This window comes from Bufo gargarizans, chromosome 5 (assembly GCF_014858855.1).
Source record: "Bufo gargarizans isolate SCDJY-AF-19 chromosome 5, ASM1485885v1, whole genome shotgun sequence".
NCBI classification, from domain to species: domain Eukaryota; kingdom Metazoa; phylum Chordata; class Amphibia; order Anura; family Bufonidae; genus Bufo; species Bufo gargarizans.
In genome coordinates, this window is record NC_058084.1 from 165,961,459 (window position 1) to 165,985,994 (window position 24,536).

At 39.9% G+C, this 24,536-nt stretch overlaps 1 protein-coding gene across 1 annotated transcript in view; it reads left to right on the forward strand.

Moving 5' to 3' along the window:
- Positions 1 to 24,536, forward strand: part of ZNF407 (zinc finger protein 407) — a 536,938-nt gene that overhangs the window by 54,322 nt on the left and 458,080 nt on the right. The window contains exon 3 of the mRNA XM_044293117.1: positions 1,838 to 1,952. Within this exon, the coding sequence (XP_044149052.1) occupies positions 1,838 to 1,952 (115 nt within the window). The remainder of the gene's footprint in view (positions 1 to 1,837; positions 1,953 to 24,536) is intronic.

Consider the following 24,536-nt stretch of genomic DNA (forward strand, 5'->3'; position numbering starts at 1 on the left):
TGAAATGCTGACAGGGCCGGCCGGAGGAGGAGATCGCAGCTGGCCCTGTCAATCAACAGGACGAGGGGGCGTTTTTTTGCGGCGGCTACCAGCAAGTAGAAGCCCTACTTGCTGGTAGAGACCTCATTTACATATTATAAAAGTTTGTTTTTAGAAGAAACTGCTGAAGGAAAGTAAGTAAGAACATTATATTTTCATATATCGCAGTATAAGGAATTTAACTAGTCCCCCAAAAAAAAAAAAGGACTTTAATGGGGTGACAGAAGCCCTTTAAGCTGAGGGCACAGCCACATGTTCAGGTTTTTGGATGCGGGAACCGGTTGAAAAAGAGAAGTAGAGTTTGTCCTTTATACTTTCACTCCTTTTATTATCCACCCCTAATTTTGTCTTCAAAAGCTGCATAAAAATAACCTGAACGTGTGTCTGTACCCTATTATAAAGATCACAAATTGTTCACCCGGTCGAAGGAAACATCTGTCCTTTAACCCCCATTGTCCCTCTGCGAATGTGCACATAAACATGCCCCTGTCTAGATGCACAAGCATAAGGTAGACGCACCTCACAAAATTCAGAGATTGGACAGATGAGATGATGCTCCCATATTAGAGAGATGTCAGGTAACATCATTCCTGTTCTCTATGGATGGGCAAGACACAATCTAGAGAAGCTTTCTTGCTTAGTCATTAACCCCTTAAGGGCCCTTGCCGTACATGTATGTCTCAGCTGGACTTAAGGACCAGTGACGTACATGTACACCACAAGGTCCGCCGGGTGCTGGGAGGGAATTGTGGGAGAATTGAGGCACCATGGCTGCTCTTACCGGCAGGCATCCATGCCAGGTAAGGGCAGCATGGTGCAGCACCGCCCCCCTGCAGCTCCAAGTGCTGTGATTGGCCGGTCATTAAAGACTGGCACATTGCAGCGCCGAAAGAAGTATAGAACTACAAGGCGGGTCAGGGGGAGGTGATCGGTCAGCACCTGTCTCCTCCGAGGTGAGGCAGGGGACAGCAGTGTTTGGTGTCCCCTGACAGCGCTGCGATTGGTTGGAACAATGCTCCTGCACAGGAAAGGGCTGAACCTCCCTGCATGCAGCCATTCTAGCTGGTGTCTTCATGCAGAGAGGTTCTTTGCTTTTATGCGCTGCTTGCTGGGACTGGGTCCCCATTGGGATATCCAGCACATTATACAGAACCAGGCGAAACACACCGAGGTGTAGATGGTAGTACCCCTTGGTTCAGCAGCAAAGGTCAAAACCTGGCAAGACAAACGTAGACAGACAGACAGACTACACAGAGCAGAAGGGTGAAACACCCACAAGACAAGACAGAACAGACTGACCTTAACGCTCAAAAGCAGAAATAGCAACCTAACAAGCGCACCTGGAAGGACACACCCAGGAGCCGACCAGGGAAGGTTAACCCCATCAGAACCAAACAGGAAAGTACAAATCCACAGCATATCAAACTGCGATACAGGACGTTGCCCCTAGCACCCAGAATGCACAGAACACCGCAGCCAGTACGCAAGAGCGTAACCAACCTTACATACCCACAGGGAGACGATAGAGCCAAAGGGTGTACACACACGGGCAGGTTCACACTAGATACCGCAGCCAAAAGCAACCAGCCTATACGGAAACACCCGCAGCCAGTATGCAAAAGGCGTGCAGCTAGCCTGCACGGCAAGCCACGTCACGGTGAACCGCACCGTGACATCAAGCCTCATTTCCTAAAGTAGTTATGATTGATCATGTAAAAAAATTTGTGGATCTGATTTTATTTTTTGGTTGTAATCTTACTTGGATGTAAATTGTTGCTTGTGTGTTTTGTCTCCATAGGCTCAAAGCCTTTTAAATGCAAAATATGCAACTTCGCAGCAGCTCAACTTGGAGATGCCAGAAACCACGTGAAGAGACACCTTGGGATGAGAGAATACAAGTGTCATATTTGTGGGTGAGTAAATCTCTTGTGCTGTTCCCTTCTGTAGATCTCTCTCCATGAAACTGAAAGGGCTACGAAATGTACAGTCCTTCAGAAGTGCTTCTGATGGCTAACATTATGCATGCATACCCTGCTTTTCATTGTTATGGTAAATTCCTTAAATACAGTTATGACATTTCTCTCCCACTCCTAATCCAGCTCTGTGGATGAGCAATTGTATGGGGCTACAAGGTCAATCTGAACCTGTAATCTGTAAATTGCCTAAATTATAGGATGTTCATTCTTATTGCCAGAGAGAACTATAAATTACACGCAAAGACATCAAAAATATATAACTTGGAGGCTGATTATTTTTTTTTTTTCTTTTCTATGTGCTCTTGTTTATTCTAAGTGTTGCATTCCTCAGGTAGTTTATACTGCTACATATAAAATCTCTTACCTTTTTCTATATTGCGTAAAAATGGCAAATTTTGTGTTGTTTTTTTATTTTAATTTTTAAAGTCTCTTTTTATAATAGTACTCTCCAAAGAATTCTCATTTTCAGTGTTTAATTGTCCTTCTAAAATGTTACGTTTTATACAAGGCAATGAAAATACCCGAAGTGCAGTTGACTCATTTCAAGAAAATATTTTAAAGGTTTTATTAACAGTATGACATGGATGAAATGTTACAATGCACAAAGTAGATTTTAATATTCTAGGTGCTGGTTAGAATTTTTTTTATAATGTTATTATGCCTATAAAATTAACATTCTGAATATGTGCATCATATAAAAGCAATTTACTGGGGCCAGTGTAACCTATGTGAAGAGGTCTTCTTGCTAATCCATAGAGCACTGCAGTTCACTTACCGTTAGTACAATGCACAATTGACTGGCTTATATAGTGTTTTAACATGCAGCTTTACTTGCATTACACATCTCCTTTTCAGTCTAACTGCTGTGTAGCATGTGTTCATGCTTTTCTTTTACTATCAAGAACGTGTCTCATTCTTAAAGCCCATGTTCTCTTTAGTTCTAGTAAGGCAGGGTTATTGAGCAGTGTGCATTTCTAGAGCTCTCTAAACTCGTAGAACTGTTTTACCTTTGGGGAATATGATCATCATTCGGTCAATTTGTAATGGCCATTGGGTAAATAAGTATCAGGTAAGTATCTTTCCGGTGGGTTTTGTCTTAAATTCTAATCTCTGTTCCTTGTGTTATGCCATGTGACTCACCGTCTGACTCTCCAGTCATACAGTATCTTCAGGTGGACCAGATATCAGTCTCTCTAAGGAAGCCCATGAACTGTGCATTGAGAATCTGTTAGGCTCGCCTCGAGAGATTGGCATCTAGTTCACACTGATGATGCTGTGTGATTTGGAGAGTCAGAGTGTGGGTCACCTAATGTATTTGAAGGAACGTAACGGAGATCATAATTGAAGTTGAAAGCAACCAGTAAAAAACTGAACTGCAAATCTATTTACAAAGTAGTTTAGTAGCTTCAGATCTTACACTAAGACCGGCCATACACGTAAGCTAGCGAATGGCAGAACGTTCATGTTGTCTAAAGCTATCACTCCTGATTCCTTCCTAAATATGCTTGCTGCACTTGGACGACCAACCATGTATTCTCAGTAGCTTATCTCCCCGAACAAAAGGATTGGATGTTCATCTTCCCCACTAGATACTGTCAAGGGACAGATGGGAGGCCCCATACACATTAGATGGTTGTCCCAAATCGACATTTAAAGGGAGTCTGTCACCACATTTGACCATATTAGACAGATCCTATAGCGTTATATGTGCCACCCAGCAGTTAAAAACGGTACCTTTGTTGCATATAACCGAGTCTTCTTTCTGCCAAAAATGAACTTTGAAGATTGTGTAAACGAGCCCTCTCAAGTGCCCAGGGCGGTGTCTCAATCTTTCGAGCCCAAGACCGGACCTCCCTAACGGCTCATAACCCTGCCCTCCTTGTGCCTGTGCCCGCCCGTTTACTCCCCTCGCCTTTTCCATTGCGGCTGCGCGGACAAATTCGTAGCCGGCGCGTGCGCAGTAGGTATTGCGATGCCCTGCCAGGACCGGGCATCGCATTGCGCATGCGCCAGCTACGAGACTCGTAGCTGGCGCATGCGCAATGCGATGCCCGGTCCTGGCAGGGCATCGCAATACCTACTGCGCACGCGCCGGCGACGAATTTGTCCGCGCAGCCGCAATGGAAAAGGCGAGGGGAGGGGAGTAAACGGGCGGGCACAGGCACAAGGAGGGCAGGGTTATGAGCCGTTAGGGAGGTCCGGTCTTGGGCTCGAAAGATTGAGACACCGCCCTGGGCACTTGAGAGGGCTCGTTTACACAATCTTCAAAGTTCATTTTTGGCAGAAAGAAGACTCGGTTATATGCAACAAAGGTACCGTTTTTAACTGCTGGGTGGCACATATAACGCTATAGGATCTGTCTAATATGGTCAAATGTGGTGACAGACTCCCTTTAATGTGTATGGCCAACCAGATATTGTTTCCAATATCCTGGAGTTTAAGGGGTTATCTCATACCAACAATACCTTTCCATATTCCTATCAGGGAATGAGGAATAAGCAGTGCTCACTTTGGGGGAACCAGTTATTTAAGTGGCTGTGTGTAATACTACTTTTTGACCACTACAAGGAAAATAGGCAGTCCCCATGTATTGAGGGCAGCTCTACCTGTTTACCTCTTTGTTTCCCACTATACTAATCACTGAAAAATCCAATTGATCAAATCAAAGTGTATTCAACAGTTATGAAAACCAATCCATTCAGGGTTTCAAGGTGAAAATGTTTTATTACCTTTTTAATATTTTCGAAAATGTTTTTCTTAGTTTATGATACAGACATCTCATAGCAAATAATTCCTTTGTTTCTGTACCATTTAGTCAGGTATTGTCCCCATTATTCTATGTAAACCATACATGTTCAGTTTCACTTCTACTATTTACTGGTGCTCTTCTCCTTATATAAATCATGCATGTAATAGACTAAATAGGGATTTGGTAGATAAAATGGAGACATGGGAATGTTTTGTTGATCTTTTTCATGTAATATCTTTACATATATCACTCACTGCAAGACGCGTGTGTTTCTGCAGTTTTAAACAGTCTCGCCAGCAGTTTAGACACCTCTTGCCTTGTTAATAACATGTCCTATTTCAACTCATAGACAAGTACATACTCATACAGAATTTCTGTGGCAGAACAATTGAGCAGTTTCTTGTGTAAATTGTATTGTATTTTGAGTTGTTTTGAGTCCTGGCTCCAAATCTGGCTATAAACGTAAGTCAAACGTAAGTACATTCAGCCTCAAATATACATATAGTTTTATAGCTGATATTATCAATCCTCCTTTCTCTCAAGGAGTATATCCTTTCATCTTAGATTGTGGACAGACATCATGACCGAAAGGTAGTGTACATTGCCAGCTTAAAGGTGTTGCCTCATTTTTAAAAACAATATATTAGAGGGGTTGTCTCATAATGGACATTACTCACCAAATAGGTTATAAATGTATGATCACTGGGGCCCAACCACTGATACCCTCACTGTTGACTAGTCGGGCCATTCAGTGTCAAGGTGGCTGATGAAAGCAGCCTTGTACAACACTCTACTGTTTCTGTTGGCACCGTAGACACTTAATCGGGCAGTAGAGTACATGCTTGACCGCCTTTCCATTCAAGCTTCTCTCTACAGTTGTGCAGTGAGGTGGAGTGATGGATGGTAGAGCTATTAGTGATCAGACATATATCACCTGTACTGTGCATAAATACACTGACCAAAAATATAAACACAACACTTTCGGTTTTGCTCCCATTTTGCATGAGCTGAACTCAAAGATCTGAAACATTTTCTACATACACAGAAGACCAATTACTCTCAAATATTGTTCACAAATCTGTCTAAATCTGTGTTAGTGAGCACTTCTTTGCCGAGATAATCCATCCCACCTCACAGGTGTGGCATATCATGGTGCTGATTAGAAAGCATGAATATTGCACAGGTGTGCCTTAGACTGCCCATAATAAAAGGCCACTCTGAAACGTGCACAGTTTTGCCTTACTGGGGGGAGGGCAGAAAACCAGTCAGTGCAACAGGTTGTTGATTGTGGCCTGTGGAATGTTGGCCCACTCCTGTTCATCAGCTGTGTGAAGTTGCAGAATATTGTCAGGAACTGGTACACGCTGTCGTATACGCCAATCCAGAGCATCTCAAACATGCTCAATGGGTGACATATCCGGTGAGTATGCTGACCAAGCAAGAACTGGGATGCTTTCAGCTTCCAGGAATTGTGTACAGATCCTTGCAATATGGGGCCATTATCATGATGCAACATGAGATGATGGTCGTGGATGAATGGCACAACAATGGGCCTCAGGATCTCGTCACTGTATCTCTGGTGCATTCAAAATGCCATCAATAAAATGGGAGCAAAACCGAAAGTGTTGCGTTTATATTTTTGGTCAGTATAATAGATGTCTATTACGGGACAACTCCTTTAATAATTATTACGTTAATTGGGCTTCCCTATTTAGATCCCTCATCAAGTAACCATAACACACAGTGGCTACAAAGTGCTTGTCTAAAGGTGGCTATCCACATGAGTTCAAAGTGGACAGTTTGTTGGTTAAAATTAACAACAAACGATCATTTTAGCGAACTGATGACAGACCATTATTGTATGAAAAGAAGTCTGCCATGTTTAATATTTTTGTCCGATTGTTTGTGAACAAAAGATCCTTCCTTGAAAGAACATTCCCGGAAAGATCTTTTGTCCATTGCCTGGTTTCATTGAACATACATGGCTAGTTTGAACAACTGTAAAGGCCAATATGGACTAAAGGTGTATGACTGTGTTTGTGAAACAAACATTCACCAGATGTTTGTTTGTTCGACTATTGTTTAACCACCAATCAACTTCTATCCAATGTGTATGGTCAGCTTTACTCTGGAGGACCCGGCATTTACCTGCATTAAATGGACATCCATTTGCTATAATTGGAAACTGCATAATGCTTTATTTCCCATGTGGCGATGCTGCATGTGGATTGAATGTGTTCATCCTGGTTCTTTCATGGTAAATTACTGTGATCATAACTCTTCTAACGAAAAAGATTATAATCATTTGATAAAGTAGTCCTTGATATTTTTAATCTACATTTTCAAATTAAAGTTCACAATAGCTTTATTCTGGCAAATCTGTAAAGCTGTTGGGGGAATTTTTCAAGGGCTGTGCGCTAGTTTTCTTGTATACAAAAGCCACACAATTTTGTCAAAAGCACCATTTTGCTGGAATTTTTATTTTTTTTGCATTTTTCAGTTTTACACCACTCTTATCACATTTGAAACATGTAAGTGGACCTTTATGAAACGGGCATGGTCTCCTGGAACCCAACATACAGTATATACTATAATTTACACTAGAAACTGATGTATGATATAAATATACAGGTCCTTCTAAAAAAATTAGCATATTGTGATCAAGTTCATTATTTTCTGTAATGTACTGATAAACATTAGACTTTCATATATTTTAGATTCATTACACACCAACTGAAGTAGTTCAAGCCTTTTATTGTTTTAATATTGATGATTTTGGCATACAGCTCATGAAAACCCAAAATTCCTATCTCAAAAAATTAGCATATCATGAAAAGGTTCTCTAAACGAGCTATTGACCTAATCATCTGAATCAACTAATTAACTCTAAACACCTGCAAAAGATTCCTGAGGCTTTTAAAAATTCCCAGCCTGGTTCATTACTCAAAACCGCAATCATGGGTAAGACTGCCGACCTGACTGCTGTCCAGAAGGCCATCATTGACACCCTCAAGCAAGAGGGTAAGACACAGAAAGAAATTTCTGAAGGAATAGGCTGTTCCCAGAGTGCTGTATCAAGGCACCTCAGTGGGAAGTCTGTGGGAAGGAAAAAGTGTGGCAGAAAACGCTGCACAACGAGAAGAGGTGACCGGACCCTGAGGAAGATTGTGGAGAAGGACCGATTCCAGACCTTGGGGGACCTGCGGAAGCAGTGGACTGAGTCTGGAGTAGAAACATCCAGAGCCACCGTGTACAGGCGTGTGCAGGAAATGGGCTACAGGTGCCGCATTCCCCAGGTCAAGCCACTTTTGAACCAGAAACAGAGGCAGAAGCGCCTGACCTGGGCTACAGAGAAGCAGCACTGGACTGTTGCATGTCATTCGGAAATCAAGGTGCAAGAGTCTGGAGGAAGACTGGGGAGAGGGAAATGCCAAAATGCCTGAAGTCCAGTGTCAAGTACCCACAGTCAGTGATGGTCTGGGGTGCCATGTCAGCTGCTGGTGTTGGTCCACTGTGTTTTATCAAGGGCAGGGTCAATGCAGCTAGCTATCAGGAGATTTTGGAGCACTTCATGCTTCCATCTTCTGAAAAGCTTTATGGAGATGAAGATTTCATTTTTCAGCACGACCTGGCATCTGCTCACAGTGCCAAAACCACTGGTAAATGGTTTACTGACCATGGTATTACTGTGCTCAATTGGCCTGCCAACTCTCCTGACCTGAACCCCATAGAGAATCTGTGGGATATTGGGAAGAGAAAGTTGAGAGACGCAAGACCCAACACTCTGGATGAGCTTAAGGCCGCTATCGAAGCATCCTGGGCCTCCATAACACCTCAGCAGTGCCACAGGCTGATTGCCTCCATGCCACGCCGCCATGCCACGCCGCATTGAAGCAGTCATTTCTACAAAAGGATTCCCGACCAAGTATTGAGTGCATAACTGAACATAATTATTTGAAGGTTGACTTTTTTTGTATTAAAAATACTTTTCTTTTATTGGTCGGATGAAATATGCTAATTTTTTGAGATAGGAATTTTGGGTTTTCATGAGCTGTATGCCAAAATCATCAATATTAAAACAATAAAAGGCTTGAACTACTTCAGTTGGTGTGTAATGAATCTAAAATATATGAAAGTCTAATGTTTATCAGTACATTACAGAAAATAATGAACTTTATCACACTATGCTTATTTTTTGAGAAGGACCTGTATATAATCCCATTTAAGAGAGTCCTTGAAGAGCGTCGGCTTCCACCTTTTTAATTTACTAGGAACAGGAAAGCAGCATTGAATGAGCACATCTAAGAAGTCTTATCTTAAGGGTTGGATCGATTGGTAAAATGAAAAGTTAGGGAAGGTTACTAAGATAACTATAGACAATAGAAGAAATGAATATTGGATTAGAAGTAGCATGGAGTGTCGGGACATTAACACTACAGACAATGTCAATTCATTATCATTGATGGCTAAATAATCTTGAAAATGCTCAGTGGACCTATTAGTTCCTGAGTATGAGCAGCTCATGCAGCATTTCTTCATTAGTTTTAATTACTATAAATTTTACATTTTTAAAAATTTTATTTTATAAGGTGAAGTGATCTTTCAGCAACATTAATTCTTTAATTTTGTCACAAACAGAAGGTCTCACACTAGGTTGTTCTTTTCCCATAGTATTTTCAGGCTTATATCATATTTATGAGTTCTGGTACTGATAGACTGGCAGTTCAATATTGACTTCAGCGCTGTCTAACGTGCTTGGCTGCAAATATAATGGAACATTTGCAATATTACAGAAGTATATCGTAGCAGTGTCACATATATTATTGACTATGTATGTATGTATGTATGTATGTATGTATGTGTATATATATATATATATATATATATATTATATATATATATATATATATATATATATATATATAAAATTATTTTTTTTTTATAAGGCTACCAAGACCTTACATACTGTTGATACTGCTTAAACATTTAAATACCAAGGCAAGTTTAAATAGGACCTTTGATGGGTCTGGACATTATTAAATAACTAGCAGGTTATGTAGGGCACTGTGCACAGATGTAATGTGTAATTTTTTTTTTAAGGAACACTTTAGTAAACTGTAATGCAGCACAGATGGTCCTTTACAAAAGTGGGAATCCCTGGCCCAGATTTATTAATGTGTCTGTGCCTAAAATCTGTCTAAAAAGTGGCGCAAATTGGAATAACAAGGGTTTTGACATGTTATCCCAACTTGCTAAAAGGGTGTTGGTTTATTGGAAATGGGTGGGGCTTCACCAAAAAGGGGTGTGGCCTAATATGTGCAAAACTTTGCCTCAATTCTGTTATAAAATTCTGTCTGAAAGTAAGCCGACCATTAATTGGTATAGAGCTAAAGTGCCTGTTAATGCATTACATTTATTATCAGCCTCAGCCACTGTGATAAATCTGGTCCAGATCTAGATAGGCTGTCTAAGTCTACACCATCGACAGGGTTAGTAAATCTGGGCCCCTGTGTCTTGCACTGCCCATCCAGCTCTGCACTAGGTATTACACAGTATATCTGTTTTGCCTGTAATGTTTCTTTAAGGCCGAGATCACTGTTGTAATCTATCAATGAAGTATAGATTAAAGTGGAAAGCATATACATGGAGGCAGAAGAATAACTAGAAATCCTTGGGCATCAATGTAAAATTTGTAACAAGGATGTGTACAACACCTTTGGGGTCATTTTTTTTTATTATTATTATTGCATTGTACTAATTTTAATCTAAAAATAATTTTTTCAATTAGTCTTTATTAAAAAATTATGAGCCGGTTTCCCTGCACAGCTTTTAGTTTATCTAGTAGCAGGCAGGTTTATCTCAGACAGGGAGCTTATGGGCTCCTTATCTGTGATTTCTGACCTTATAAACAGTCGAGAAAATCCACCTTATGTTACTGATTAGAATGTGGCTTAAATAAAACCTGTATTATACAGGCCCATTGAGCAAGCGATTGTCGGGAGGGAAGCGTTCTCTCCTGGCAATATCTTGATAGCTAGCAGAGAAGACCGCTGCTATTACATGTAGCAGTCTCCTCCGCAGCATGTCTGTGTAGTGGTTTGCCGGCGGCAGATCATTATTAGACAACACGATCTGCTGTCGGCAAGTGCTGATTTTTAAGCATGCTTAAAAATCTGAAATGTTCGATGAACAAGCAATCAGCGGCCGTAAAACACTGCAAGATGATCGCTAACAAGTGTTGATAGGAGCACTTGTTAGTGATTATGGGCCGAAAAATTGGCCAGTGTAATACATCCTTAAGTGTTTATGACCTTTTAGTAATTTTGAGATAAGGGTTATTAGATGATGGTCACAAAGTGAAAGTACTATTCGCATAGCTAGACAAACAATTAACCTTTTGTGACAGAACGGCTCAATATTTTTAATAAAGACCAATTGAAAAAATAGTTTTTAGTAAAATGCAATCATAAAAAAATTGCCACCGAAGGTGTATACAGCCTTTGAAATTAACCATTTATAAAAGTGGTATCTTCTGACCCTTGGGCCATCTCATGCAAGAGTACCCTTGAGTATCCATTTTTATGCATGCTTATACATGGATTAAAACGTGGTGTGAGCATAGCCCACTAAATGGAAGCTTCAGCACATGCAGTTTACAGTAGATATGTTCTGCTCCTGCGTGTCAGCTGCACTGGCAGTGTGCGCCTCCTATTCTATGCTTCCCTTCATGTTAACTGCATACAGAAAGAATAAACCTAAATACAAAACTTAATATATCCGGCAAAACATTTTATTGTGGCACCACCTAGTTTTTGTGCATTAGAAGGGATCTTTGTGAGGATGATTATAATGTCACTTTCTGACCTTTGCAGCTTGAATAATTGTAAATCATTGCTTCATAATGTGTCAGAGAATGTCTGTACTAGGCAATTAAATGGCAGAATATAATAGACCAAATTATTGCCTGTCATGTTTTCAACAACACAGTTAGTATTTGAGTTACACTTAATCATTACGTGCATTAGCAACTTCATTGGAATCCAGCTTCAGGCTGAGCATGAAATACATTACATTATTTAAACCTCTAATGGTAGAAGTCATTTATTTGTGTTGAAGTGTGCAACATGCAGAGTTTCATAAAGCAAGAAACACTTGAGAGCTTAATTTATCCAAATCAAAGTCGAAATGCAGATAAACACAAGTGGCAAAAATTAGTAATTTTTATAGGCTGGAAATATTTAAAAATACATGGTTGCGGGTAATTGTAGACAGCGGGAATAAATGAAAATTTCGGCTGGCTGGATGGACTCAAGCTGTTGTGTGCTTAAATCATCAGTTGCAGTGTACTGAGTATTTAACAATTCATAACACACAGGCTGGCTACAAATTGGACTCGATGGCACAGCTATTTTATTTGATGCTGTTGAGCAGAATATTTTGAAAACCTATAAACTTTCATATTCGGCTTATCTAAGGAAATGTTTTTTTACAACACATTTCAGATGATTTGCAACATATGTAAGTTAGTTTCTTTTAATTAATCTTGGCTGTTATATTTCCCTTTTTATGTCCTACTGCCGACAACATGTACGTTGTAGATCTGTTTCGAGCATCTTGTTAAGCCCTCAAGCAGCCTCCATCAGTGAAGGTTTGATGGACAGTAGTAAAACTCCTCTTTCAAAGTAGGCTTCGCTTTGGGTGTTGTCACACATGCTGCTTTCACCCTCCACGAAGATCCATAGAAAAGCAATATTTTATTGCTTGGAATTCTCTCCAATTTTAGGGTCGTTACTTACTTTAATTTGGCATTAGCATTTTTTTTGTAGGTTTTTAAAGTAACCACAGAACTTGTTTTGGCCGTTTGCATTTTTTTTTTGCCATTTTTTGCACACAGTGTGCCACATTTACTAGTCATAAACATGGTATGAGGTTAGAGAAGTTATCTAGACCTGCATCAGACTTATCACAGTGATTATTGCTGGATGATAAATGTGGTACAGGGATAGACATTGTTCTCTGACTCTATGCCATCTATTGCTTGACTTACTTTGAGACAGATTTTTATGCCTGCCCCCTTTTCTGCAAAACTCCACCCTTTCCACTAAGCCCCAATTGTTCAGCATGCTGGAAAAAAGTGTAGAAACCCTAGATGTGCCAAATAGCACCAGTTTTTTTTAATCACTTTTTAGTCGCAGACACATTAGCAAAATATGGGCCAATGTCTCTTTAACCACTACAGTTTTTTTATGGCCCTTTACCCCCATAGAAAAGTTGTTGGCAAAATACCAAGAACTACAGCATGCAGCATTTTTGGAAAAAAAGAAAGAAAAAAAGCTCCACCTAATTAACAAGACCACCAGGAGTACAGAAGGAAGGAAAAAACACTTGTGTATCCTGCATTTCATATATTCCATGGACCTTCAGCTAACAGTGGAGCTGGCATTTTTACATCAAAGAAACACTGCAAAAGTGCAGAAAAGCACCACTAAAAGACTACAAGAGGAAAAAGACTTCTTTGAAGTGTTTATTGCTTTTGTTATGGTCTGGATTGCAGTAACACTACATGGAGTGTCTAAGAAGCATTTTATCACTTACCTGTGAAGAAAAGGTTGCAAATGAGCTTGTAACAAGCTTCTGCCTCTAATGCCACCAGCTTTCCTATAAGTCAATGTTCAACCCTTGAGACATGACTCAGAATTTAAATAAGCCAGCACCTCATCTGTAGACAGCTTTTTCGGGGTGATTGCTCCTCATCAGTGCAGAGTGAGAGTGCTAGCTTAACTGGGTGTGAGGCCTAAGTGCTATCTCTCCTTGGGGAGAGAGCGCCTTAGGCTACATTCACACGTCAGTATTTTTCTATATCCCGAATTTCGGTCCATTTTTTGTTCCTGAAAATGTTTCCTTATGTCATCCGTTTTTTGCGGATCCGCAAAAAACTGAAACATGTATAAATTTCACAAAGCAAATAAAGTTGTTTGGATTTCTTTGAAAAAAAAATTGAAAAAAAAAAAGTGAATAAGTGATTTCTGTGGGCAGGATTTAATTTCCAGGAACGGATTCTGCATAAAACGGATGACATACGTAATGACATACGAATGTCTTCCGTTTTTTGCGGAACCATTGACTTTGTATTGTACCAGGATCCGATTTTTGCGGAAAAGAATAGGACAAGTTTTATATTTAATCGGACATGCGGAACGGAACAACGGAAACGGACAGCACACATTGTGTTGTCCGATTTTTTTTCCAGGACCCATTGAAAATGAATGGGTTCAGAACTGGTCCTGATCTGTTCCGCAAAAAACGGAACAGATCAGGAAAGAAAAAACGGACGTGTGAATGGACCCTTAATCGGCGTGAGGAGACTTATAGGCCATACTGTGGAATGCTTAATTTCAACCTAACTCTCCAGTGTTCACTACATTAAAGAAATAAATGAATGATGTATTTAAGTTTTAATAGGTAATGCATTGCCAAAAACGCCTTTTTTAGTTTTTGATTTTGTTTTGTGGTTAGAGAAATGCAATAGAAGTAAAAAAAATAAAAATACTCATCATTTCTTTGGTCTGTGTTCGATTTTGGGCATGTGTTAGGACTTTATCCTATACGGCTCTGTATACTGCTGTACAGACCCTATTATGTGGAGTACATATAGCGTGCAGTGAGATGTGCCACCTCTTTTTCTGTCGGATTCATAGAGATAGTGGACCCCTGTAATAATATATTAAGGCTGCTTGCAAAAGAGAGGCGTAATATCACTGTGTGTATGGAGCCTCGAGAGAAGTGTTTTATGTAGTTTTTTAATTAAGGATATACGGTTAAATATGAATCTAATAGACTCTATTTGTCCTTAGCTATGAGGTAATGGTTGATCAAAACATTGATTCCAATTCCCCCCCCCCCGATTTTAGATCATTTGTTGATCCCTTTTATTTTTTGCCTATGACCGTCTCTGTCAACCGGTGATCTGCCATGTTGGATTCTTTCTCGTGTAGCTGGCCATACTTTGAAGTTTGTTAATATGGTACATCATTGAAGAGCGCCCACGTGGGATGTTTATATTTTTTAAATTATTTTTTCTTTTTTGCTTGGTCGTATATTTTCGTAATGTATGGTCGAACATACATTAGTTTCTGTGTCAAGGCTGTGGCTAGCGTAACAGTGACCCGACCATACTATTTGAAAAAACAGGTTTAAATCAATTCTAACATGGAGAAAGGGGGATAGTCTTCCAGTAGCTGCACCGAGCGTGAGTAAATCTGTTACTGAGCTTCCATTAGCTCTACATGACTTACAGCCTATAGGCAATGCACAGCAGTTGTCATAGATTTGTCAGTGGGGTTTTTTGTAGGTACCCTCAAGTGTTGATATTTCTGAGTGTTTAGATTCCCGTTCTTCAGATAACCAGTAAAACATTTGGCTATTTGTGAAGAAAATCTGACCTCATTTGACTGGATAATTCTCTTGTGATTAGTTTAGCTGTAGATACTTTGATTCTCTGGAGGTTAAAAGTATAAATCCTTTTCTAGTTGATCGTTCATACTGGGAACAAATGTATCTTTCGCTCCTTGAATTGCAGTACATCTCTCACTACTAGTTTTATAACGTTTGAGGCAAAGAGAAATGTTTTACGGTCAAACTGAAAGCATCTGATCTGGGAAATGCTGAAAATGTGAAATATTCATGGTCAAGTGGCCTGTTTATTAGCTAGTGCAGTCTTAAAGGTCCTTCTGTTCATGAGAAGTTCTGGAGCAGACTCTTCATCTTCCTGTGAAAAGCAATCGTAAGAAGCCCAGCAGGTGGATTGACATTACTTTTTCACTTGCCCCCATTGCCCTCTCTGCATCAGCAAACTTGAAAGTGCACCTTACCTCCAAGAATTGTAAGAGTCTTGAAAATGAACTAGATCCCACCGGTGAAATTTGTAGTTCAGAGCATCTCATTATACTGTACTTTACCTGATCAGATGGCACTTAAAATTCTCAGCTTATCTACTTAAGTACCACTTACTTATGGATCTAATTCTCCATTCTGCTCTTACTGTTTTAATTTGTTCATGGTCATAGATTTGTAAGAAATCCCTTTTAACACGTACGTAAACATATGTATTTTTCATGCTCTCTTACAGGTACCTTTTGTTACTGTTCACCAAAGCTGTGTTTTTTCCCCATATCTAAATACTTTTCATGTGTTTGTTGTAATATCGAGTTATGTCCCCTCCACCCCATACGACATTACTTAATTATGACCATTTTTCATCTAGCTTGTGCCAGCCACATTGAAGTAAAATCCTCATATACTACAACTGCACCTATGAGGATAGTGCTTTTGGATTGTCTGTTGGAAGCAGGGTGAATTAGGCTGTGCTCTAAAAACTCCACTCGGGCCTTAAACTGGTTTATCACTTAACTCTCGATATTACATTTTTAACTTGTAGGGTTTATAGCTTCAAGTCTCTTTATTGTTGTATATACATAAATCCAGCCATTATACCACACAGTGAGGAGACTGCTATCTTATTTCTGCAGGTTGTTTGTTTTTGTTGCTTTTTTTTTTCTTTTAGGGGGGCATTGCCATTATGCTTTGTTATTTAGGCATTCATTAAGAAGACCGCCATAAAGTGCAACTTAAGACATTCAGCAGAATTTTAGATTATTTTTGTTTTAAATAGGTTTAACTTTCAGTATATTGTATACTGTTTGGAGATAACATAATTGCCTTTTTCCCCTTTTTTGTTTAGAGGGAAGAATTAAAGGACATACCTTAAAGTCCCCATAAGGCCTCTTTCACACGGGCGTCGCGTGTGAGGGCCGGATAGGATGCGGGTGCGTCACGGGAAAATGTGCAATTTTTCCGCGTGAGTGCAAAGCGTTTTAATGCGCTTTGCACGCACGTGAGAAAAATTGGCATGTTTGGTACCCAGACCCGAACCCAGACTCCTTCACAGAAGTTCAGGTTTGGGATCGGTGTTGTGTAAATTTTATTATTTTCCCTTCTAACATGGTTAGAAGGGAAAATAATAGCATTCTTAATACATAATTCTAAGTAAATTAGGGATGGAAGGGTTAAAAAATAAAATAATTTAACTCACCTCATCCGCTTCTCTTCTTTCTTCTTCTTTGATGACCTGGGAGGAAAAGGACCTTTGGTGACATCACTGCGCTCATCACATCGCCCATCACCCTACATCTCTAAGTTACTTAGCATTCTGTATTAAGAATGCAAATATTTTCCCTTATAACCATGTTATAAGGGAAAATAATAAAAATTGGTTCCCCATCCCGATCATCTCCTAGCAACCGTGTGTGAAAATCGCACCGCATCCGCACTTGCTTGCGGATGCTTGCGATTTTCACGTAGCCCCATTCACGCATAATATAAAGCTTGCTGAGATTTTCACGCAACGCGCAAGTGATGCGTGAAACTCACCGCTCATGTGCACAGCCCCATAGAAATGAATGGGTCAGGATTCAGTGTGGGTGAATGCGTTCACCTCATGCATTGCACCTGCGCAGAAAACTCGCCCGTGTGAAAGAGGTCTTACATGGGATAATATTACAGAAGATTGTCAGGAATTAACGCTACTGATCACTGGTGGAGGAGACCTCCATATTTACATGCAGCGATCTCCTCCAGAGATGGGGAGGAGCGATAACTAATGCCATCGCTCTTGCCCATAATGATTTGTTGTTTTCTGGCAGCAGATCGTGTGTACAAAGCACAATCTGCTGTTGGGGAAATAAGGAATTTTGCTTTTGCACAAACTATCCAATTACCCGATGAACGAGCGAAACAATCGGTTTCCACTGCCCGATCATCGCATTATGAATGCTTGTTAGCCATAATCTGTGCGATTCTCAGCCTGTGTAAAGGGCCCTTTAGTGTTTGGGGAGAAAATAAAAGAGCCACAGGTGTTACAAAGTAAAAATTAAATGCAGTACTCTCCAATCCCCTGCCGCTCCAGCACAGATGTTGTCCCTGACCGATCAATGGTTTCAGTAGTCACGTGTGATGATATTTATTGGTATTGCTCAGCCATGGATTCCATTACTATAGAAGTTGTGACATGATCGATTGTTTAACCATTTTCAGCCCCAGAGGTTTTTTCTTTGCGTTTTCGTTTTGCGCTCCCTGCCTTCCCAGAGCTATAACCTTTTTATTTGTCTGTTCACATAGCCATATTAGGGATTGATTTCTGCTGGACAAGTTGTACTTTCCAACGCCACCATTTAATATTGCATATGATGTAGTGGGAAGCAGGAAAAAAATTGCAAAAAAAAACCCAATTCCACCACAGTTTTGTGGGTTTTTTATTTGCGAAGTTCGATGTAGGATAAAACTGACCAGTTACTTTTATTCTACAGGTCAGTACGAATCTGGCGATACCTTTTATATGTATAGTTTTTCTTGCGTTTTGAAAGTGATAAAAAAAATTAAAAAGTGGGGGAAAAAATCTGTTATTTTTTTGTCGCCATATTTTGACCCCTATAACTTTTTTGTAATGATGTATACGGAGCTGTATGGGGGCTCATTTTTTGCGGGCCGATCTGAAGTTTTCATTGATATCATTCTGGGGTGTGTATGACTTTTTTTGATCACTTTTTATTTAATTTTTTTTTGTAGAAAATGAAGTGACCAAAAACGGCTAATCGGCCATTTGGACGCTTTTTTCAGTTTTGCTGTTTGCCGTATGGGGTATATATTTTTATACTATGGGCGTTTTCGCACATCGTGACACCCATGATGTGTATTTTTTTATTATTATTATTATTATTTTTTTTATAACATGCAATCGTTAGATTGCTATCATCATAGACTCCATTGCACTTGCATTGGAATCTACTTTCCTATGGAGCCATATTACAGGCAAGGGCTCCATAGGAAATACTATGCAGCAGTCTCCTGTAATTCATAAAGACAGGGGATGCTTCACACTTGCTCCGGCTCCTCTGATCGCCGCACGGGGGAGCCGGAGCATAACCGGAAGTGCCCGCTTTAGGTTTTCAGTGTACTCAAAATGTCTGCGATTGACATTACTGCCGTGGATGTCTGCTATAAGAAGAAGGCTTCCACCCGCGGCTATGGCGCCCGCAGCGCTCAGTAGCGGGCACCATCTTTTAAAGACCCGGACAACGCTGTAGAGCTGGTCGTTAAGGGGTTAATGGAGCCTGGTGGATCTTATTGATTTATTGCTCCATAATATATAAATTTTTTGTAATTTAATAAAGGTAAACAGATTGTGCTATTGTAAAAGAGTAAAGGAAACATGACTGTATTGTGAACATAGCCTTATTTCAGTGTTTCTACACCTTTGTGGTTAAAGGGGTTTTCCAGGTATCTTCAGGTCATTAATATCTGATCAGTGAGGGCCCGATATCCCGCATTCCTTTGATCAGCTGTTCCCTGCAGCCTCCGGTGCCAGAACTAGCTCTTGAATCGAATAGGAAGCTCGGCTCCGTTCAACGTGTAGTGGCTGTGCCAGGGAAAAGCTGATTGGTGGGAATGCAGGGTGTCGGACTCCCACCGATCAGAAAAATAATGACCTATTCTGTGGATTGGTTATCCGTATTAGGAGCCTGGAAAACCTATTTAATGCCTCAGACCTCCACGATCTGAATTTCTACTGTAATCCATCCCATTGAGTATAAGTGCAGTTTTTAAAGTATCTCTCCTGGCTCCGTCTTACTGTGGCTCATTCTTCCTGTGCTGGGCTGGACAACAGCTCTCCTTGCATTGACTTCCTGGGGAGCTTATGATAGACTTGTGTTTGTACATAGCAGCCAGTATTAAGAGGTGGAACTTCAGGGAGAGGGTGAGCAGCTTGAACCATTTGTGAGACAGGAGGTGGATTTCAGACTACCCTTAGACTCCTTGTAGGCACTAGCTAAGCTGTAGTCATAGTCTACTGTTCTGCACAATGGAGCTCCTCTGCAAATCCTGGAGCTCCTCTGCAAAGTACTAAGTAAAATAAACAGCTGTTAAGCATCACAGGTATTGACATAACATTTTTGAATGACTGGAATAAATGTATCAAGATTATAAGGGATGCTTTCAAGCAGAAAATACAAGGTACATTTATGACCTTCATGTTGGACTGATATTAAAGGGGTGGGAGCAAATAAGTTAAAGGCATTGTCCATGATTTTAATATTGATTGGCAGGGGTCTGAGAACACACATCCTCTCTCATCAGTTGCTTCCAAGTAGCTACGGGGCTGGAAGTTGATGCTAGAACTACACTGCTCATTCCATTGTGTAGTGGACAGAGCAGCACAGCAGTAAGTAGCTGTGTCTACTTCAGGTAGGATGGAGCTGTGTATTTCTGGCAACCAGGCTTCCAGTGCTTGAACTGCTGCAGAACAGCTGATCAGCGGGGTGTTGGACCCATGCTGATCAGATATTGATGGCCTGTCCTGAGCATGGATTGTCAATAGCAAAGTCTTAGAGTAATTCTTTAATGACCAACTGTATAAGTTATGCCTTGCTTGATTAGTTATTGCAACAAATTAGATGTATCCATTGACACCTTTTAGATAAAATGGGTTCATACAAATTCAGGAAAGGTTTTATGTAAGCTCAGTTTTTATAGAAAACATATTTTTGGCTTATTCTTTTTTGTTTTTGGCACTTTTATGCCGTTGAACATTAAATTCAAAATATTGACCTTCTGTAGCAGTCAGCACAGAGAGCTAAAAGTCCTATATAGACAGCTGTGAGGGGAGGTTTTTATCTGAAGGGTAATTCTCACTATAATAATAGGTGTAGAATTGAGAAAATAGTTTAACAGCTGTATTGTTCTGTTGATAGACCTAGATAAAGATGCCCACAAAAAGAGCAATGCACTTATCACTGAGTGACTGAGGCTGTTTGCTATCCAAACAGAAACGGAGAAAGTTAGTGATGTTTCATTAGAAAATGACCCCCTGTTTAAATCACTTTTTTAAGTTTAACATATTCTAAAATCATTTTTGATGATGTTATTTTTAACTTTCCATGTCACTTTTTATATTTAAACTAAAACCCCAAATCTCACTGTTTTTTGCACCTTCCACTATGTCTAATAATTGGCGCCACTTCTTGGTTTGTACAGCTCACATTACTGCGGTTATATATTATTCTAATCCTGCCTGTAATAATATCAGCTCTATGTATATATCAGACAGGATCCAGCATTCACAATAGGTGATTGTCAGAGCTTATCTATTCTTCCCTTGTACAATGACCTCTGCACAGGTCGCAGAGCATCCATAGAAGTCACTGAGGTCCCCTCCTGTCCATTGTGTCTATGGCCCATGGGGCTGCTGTAAAGCATATTTTTCAATGCTGTGTAAATGCTGTTAAGAGCAGCCCAGGCAGCCTCCATAATAATGTTCAGGAAATGAAATAAAAATTCTACATTCAGAAAATAAAAACAGATTAGTAAAAAAGGAGATGTGTTACTATCTGGTTTTAACTGGCAGATGAAAGTTTTGGTGACACTTTTCCTTTAAGAGCCAGAATGGGAAGCAGAATACATAGAGTGACTTAAAAATTATATCCAGAAAACCATCCGCAAATTATTTAGAAAATCACCCATCCATTTTATTGTAAAAGAACAAAAAATATAGAATACTCATATATAGGTTGTTACTACGGGATAAAAATATTTGATGAAAGTGTCCCTTTGTATTGTAAAATCTTCATGTGTATAGGTCATAGTCGCAACCTTTCTCTCTTTATCCTTGGTGCCTTTTTTTTCCCCTTTTCATTCTCCATATGTCCACACTCTGGATTGGTGTCCACATATGGCCTGGATGTTAAGATATTTCTGCCATCTAGAGATGAAATATCAAACTATGTGACATCACATTTCAACATCCACACACCATATCCACAGGAGTAAAACGGGGACCTTTTTTTGCAATTTCCTTAGTGCTAGGCTGAGAAACTCATCCATTATGAATGATGTACTGCACTTGATTTACCTTAGCTACATCTTTTTAGATGCTGTCGTACATTTGGATAAATTATCACTTGGCAGTTTGTAAAAGGTAATCGGTGGTAGGGGGCTCATCACAAAGAGACTCCTACAAACAAGGATGATGATGCCATATTTCCCAATTTCTATTCATTTCAGCTTTTATTTTGTTACCCCATGTATTATGTGTGAACATGTGTTATAGGAGTACACATTCCCTCCGTACTGCTTAGACAACTGACGTGACCATCCCTCAGCTGTCTCCCACTCAAGTGTACAAATGGCTTTTTTGTTTCCCTATTCAGAAAGCATCACACCTTTCAAATCAAGCCAAAATGGACTGTCATCTGTTTTGATCACGAGTGTTTGCTCCTACTTTACCAGTGAAAAATCTTATAATGCAGACGTGTGGCTCATATAAAGTAAGCAGGCTTGTCAACAACAGCTCTCAATTTATCTTGCAGCAAGAACAAGTAATCCTCCAAAAATATGTTTGGCTGTCATCTCATATCCTGATTGCCTAATGCCAGTCTGCAGTATAATTGTATTCCTCCCCCTTCCCGCCCCACCCCGGTTGTTCCCTTTCAGCTACAATCTAATGGACAATATGATCTACATGCATGATACAGCTGATTAACTGCTAGTGCTTACATAGACTAAAGACATGTTAGTCTATTAAATCAAATGACTAACCCGTTCAGCAGAAACTTCTCACTATTTGTGATCTTATGGACTAGGGATAATAATACCTCTGCATTTTTAAAGTATTTTTCAGAAATGTTGAATTTATTCCCACTGTCTATTCCCACCAAAACTTTGATACTTTTTCATCTGTTATATTGTTTGATCTAGTATTATCAGACTCAAATGTTAAAATTTTCTATTATTATCTTCTGATATGGCTTATACAAATGCTTTTTGAGAATTGGTTAGCTGAAAATGTAGTCCCAGGCTAGAACCCCTTTTAACTAAAGCATTAATGGCTAAAACCTTTACTTATGGGATCTACTTTCATGTTAGATGATTTATAAGGTGTCCCTGGTCAGGTGCATGTGACGCACAGAAGACAACATTGCATAATATTTTTCTCAGACTACATTAGGCCTCATGCACAAAACCATGTCCATATTGTGATCTGTAAACTACAGATCTACAAAATACGGACACCTTCCATGTGCTTCCCGTATTTTTCCCACTCCCAATACAAGAAATGACTATTCTTGTCAACAATGTGGACAAGAGTAGGACATGTTCTATAATTTTTAGAATAGGCATGCAGATGACATCCATGTGCTGTCAGTTTTTCTTGCGGATCAATAGAAATTAATGGGTCCGTGTGCAATCTCAAAAAAATGCGGATACAAAATACGGTCGTGTCCATAAGGCCTTAATAACAAAAACCACAGATGATTACTTCTCCTCTGCTCTGTGTTAGAGCACATATTAGTTTTCAGGGATTGTGTGAGACACCAGCACCAGCTAAATGCTTAGGAATTTTCAAAACCAAGACATATGATAGCAGTTTTCCTTCCTAGAATTTGTCTGGGACATTCAGAAATATCGTAGAAAGCAGCAACATCATCACTCATCACTGCAGGACAGCAACAGAGACTGGTCGGAGCCCCAGCGTGGTAGTGCTGGAGTGGCTCAGAGTTTTCGAGGTAGTACTTATTTTGTTATTTTTTTTTAGCACATCCATGTTTCAAGCAAGATTTTCAAATGTAGAGGACAACCTTTAAGCCAGCAAGAAAACTGCCCAGTTGTCTAACATTGAGATCTTCTTTGAGGTATATTAGTAGGTTGTGATCTCCTATTTGGCCACCACTGAATTGTAGACAACAGCACTGGATGATTACACTTTTGACCCTTGAAATAGGTGGATGGACTGGTTAACATCTTAAGGTTTACTATACAAATAATAGAGAAGTCGGCCAAAGCTGCCAATTTCAGCTAGACTAGGTGACTGATGTTTATGGGGTCCTACTGACAGAAGATACCAGGGGAAGAAGGATCAGGCATGATGAATCTTATGCTTATAGACGACCTGTCACATCTCTACACATGTCTGTTTTAGTAAATAATTGTATTCCACGTAAAATGACAATTCTGGAACTTTTCTTCTTATGACTTCATATTTTGCCACTCTTCTTCTATTCTTGCTATAAATTTATGGATAAAGGTACAGATGGGAATTACCAGTTGGGGGGGGGGGGGGGGTGTCCCTGCACAGTCTGGCTTTCTCCAATTAGTGCTGCCAGTGGCAGACTGTGCAGGGACACACCTCTAACTGGTAACCCCCTAGCATGACTAAGAGAACAATGGCACAACATAGAGACATAGGGTCATAAGAAACGAATTGTATTACATAGGGGAATGATGCAAGTAGTTACTAAAACAGACTTGTCAGGAGAGGTGACTGGTCCTCATTAATGCTTTGTTCCCCCAGGAAATAAGCTATGACCAGAGGTGTTGGGCAACGGCATGCTCTTCTCTGTCTATTGAAAGCTCATGCAGTCCCGCATTTGGCCTACAGCTATTTAGGGTGTATAGGCACCATCAGCTAACCGCTTTTTATCTGTTGTATTATGATTGTTTGGTCCCACCCATTGAAGATATCTGCAGATCCCATAACTAATAAGTCCCATCCTTTCTTCAATCTTCTGCTTATTGGGGATTGCCAGAATCTGAAATGTGATTTGAGGGATAGGTTACAACTCTTGGGTCATCTTGATAAAGTGGCTTCTATAAAATAAAGCCAGCAATATCTTTTCTTATCGTAATGTTCTCGTTTTGCTGCCTGCACATGCTTTCCTTAT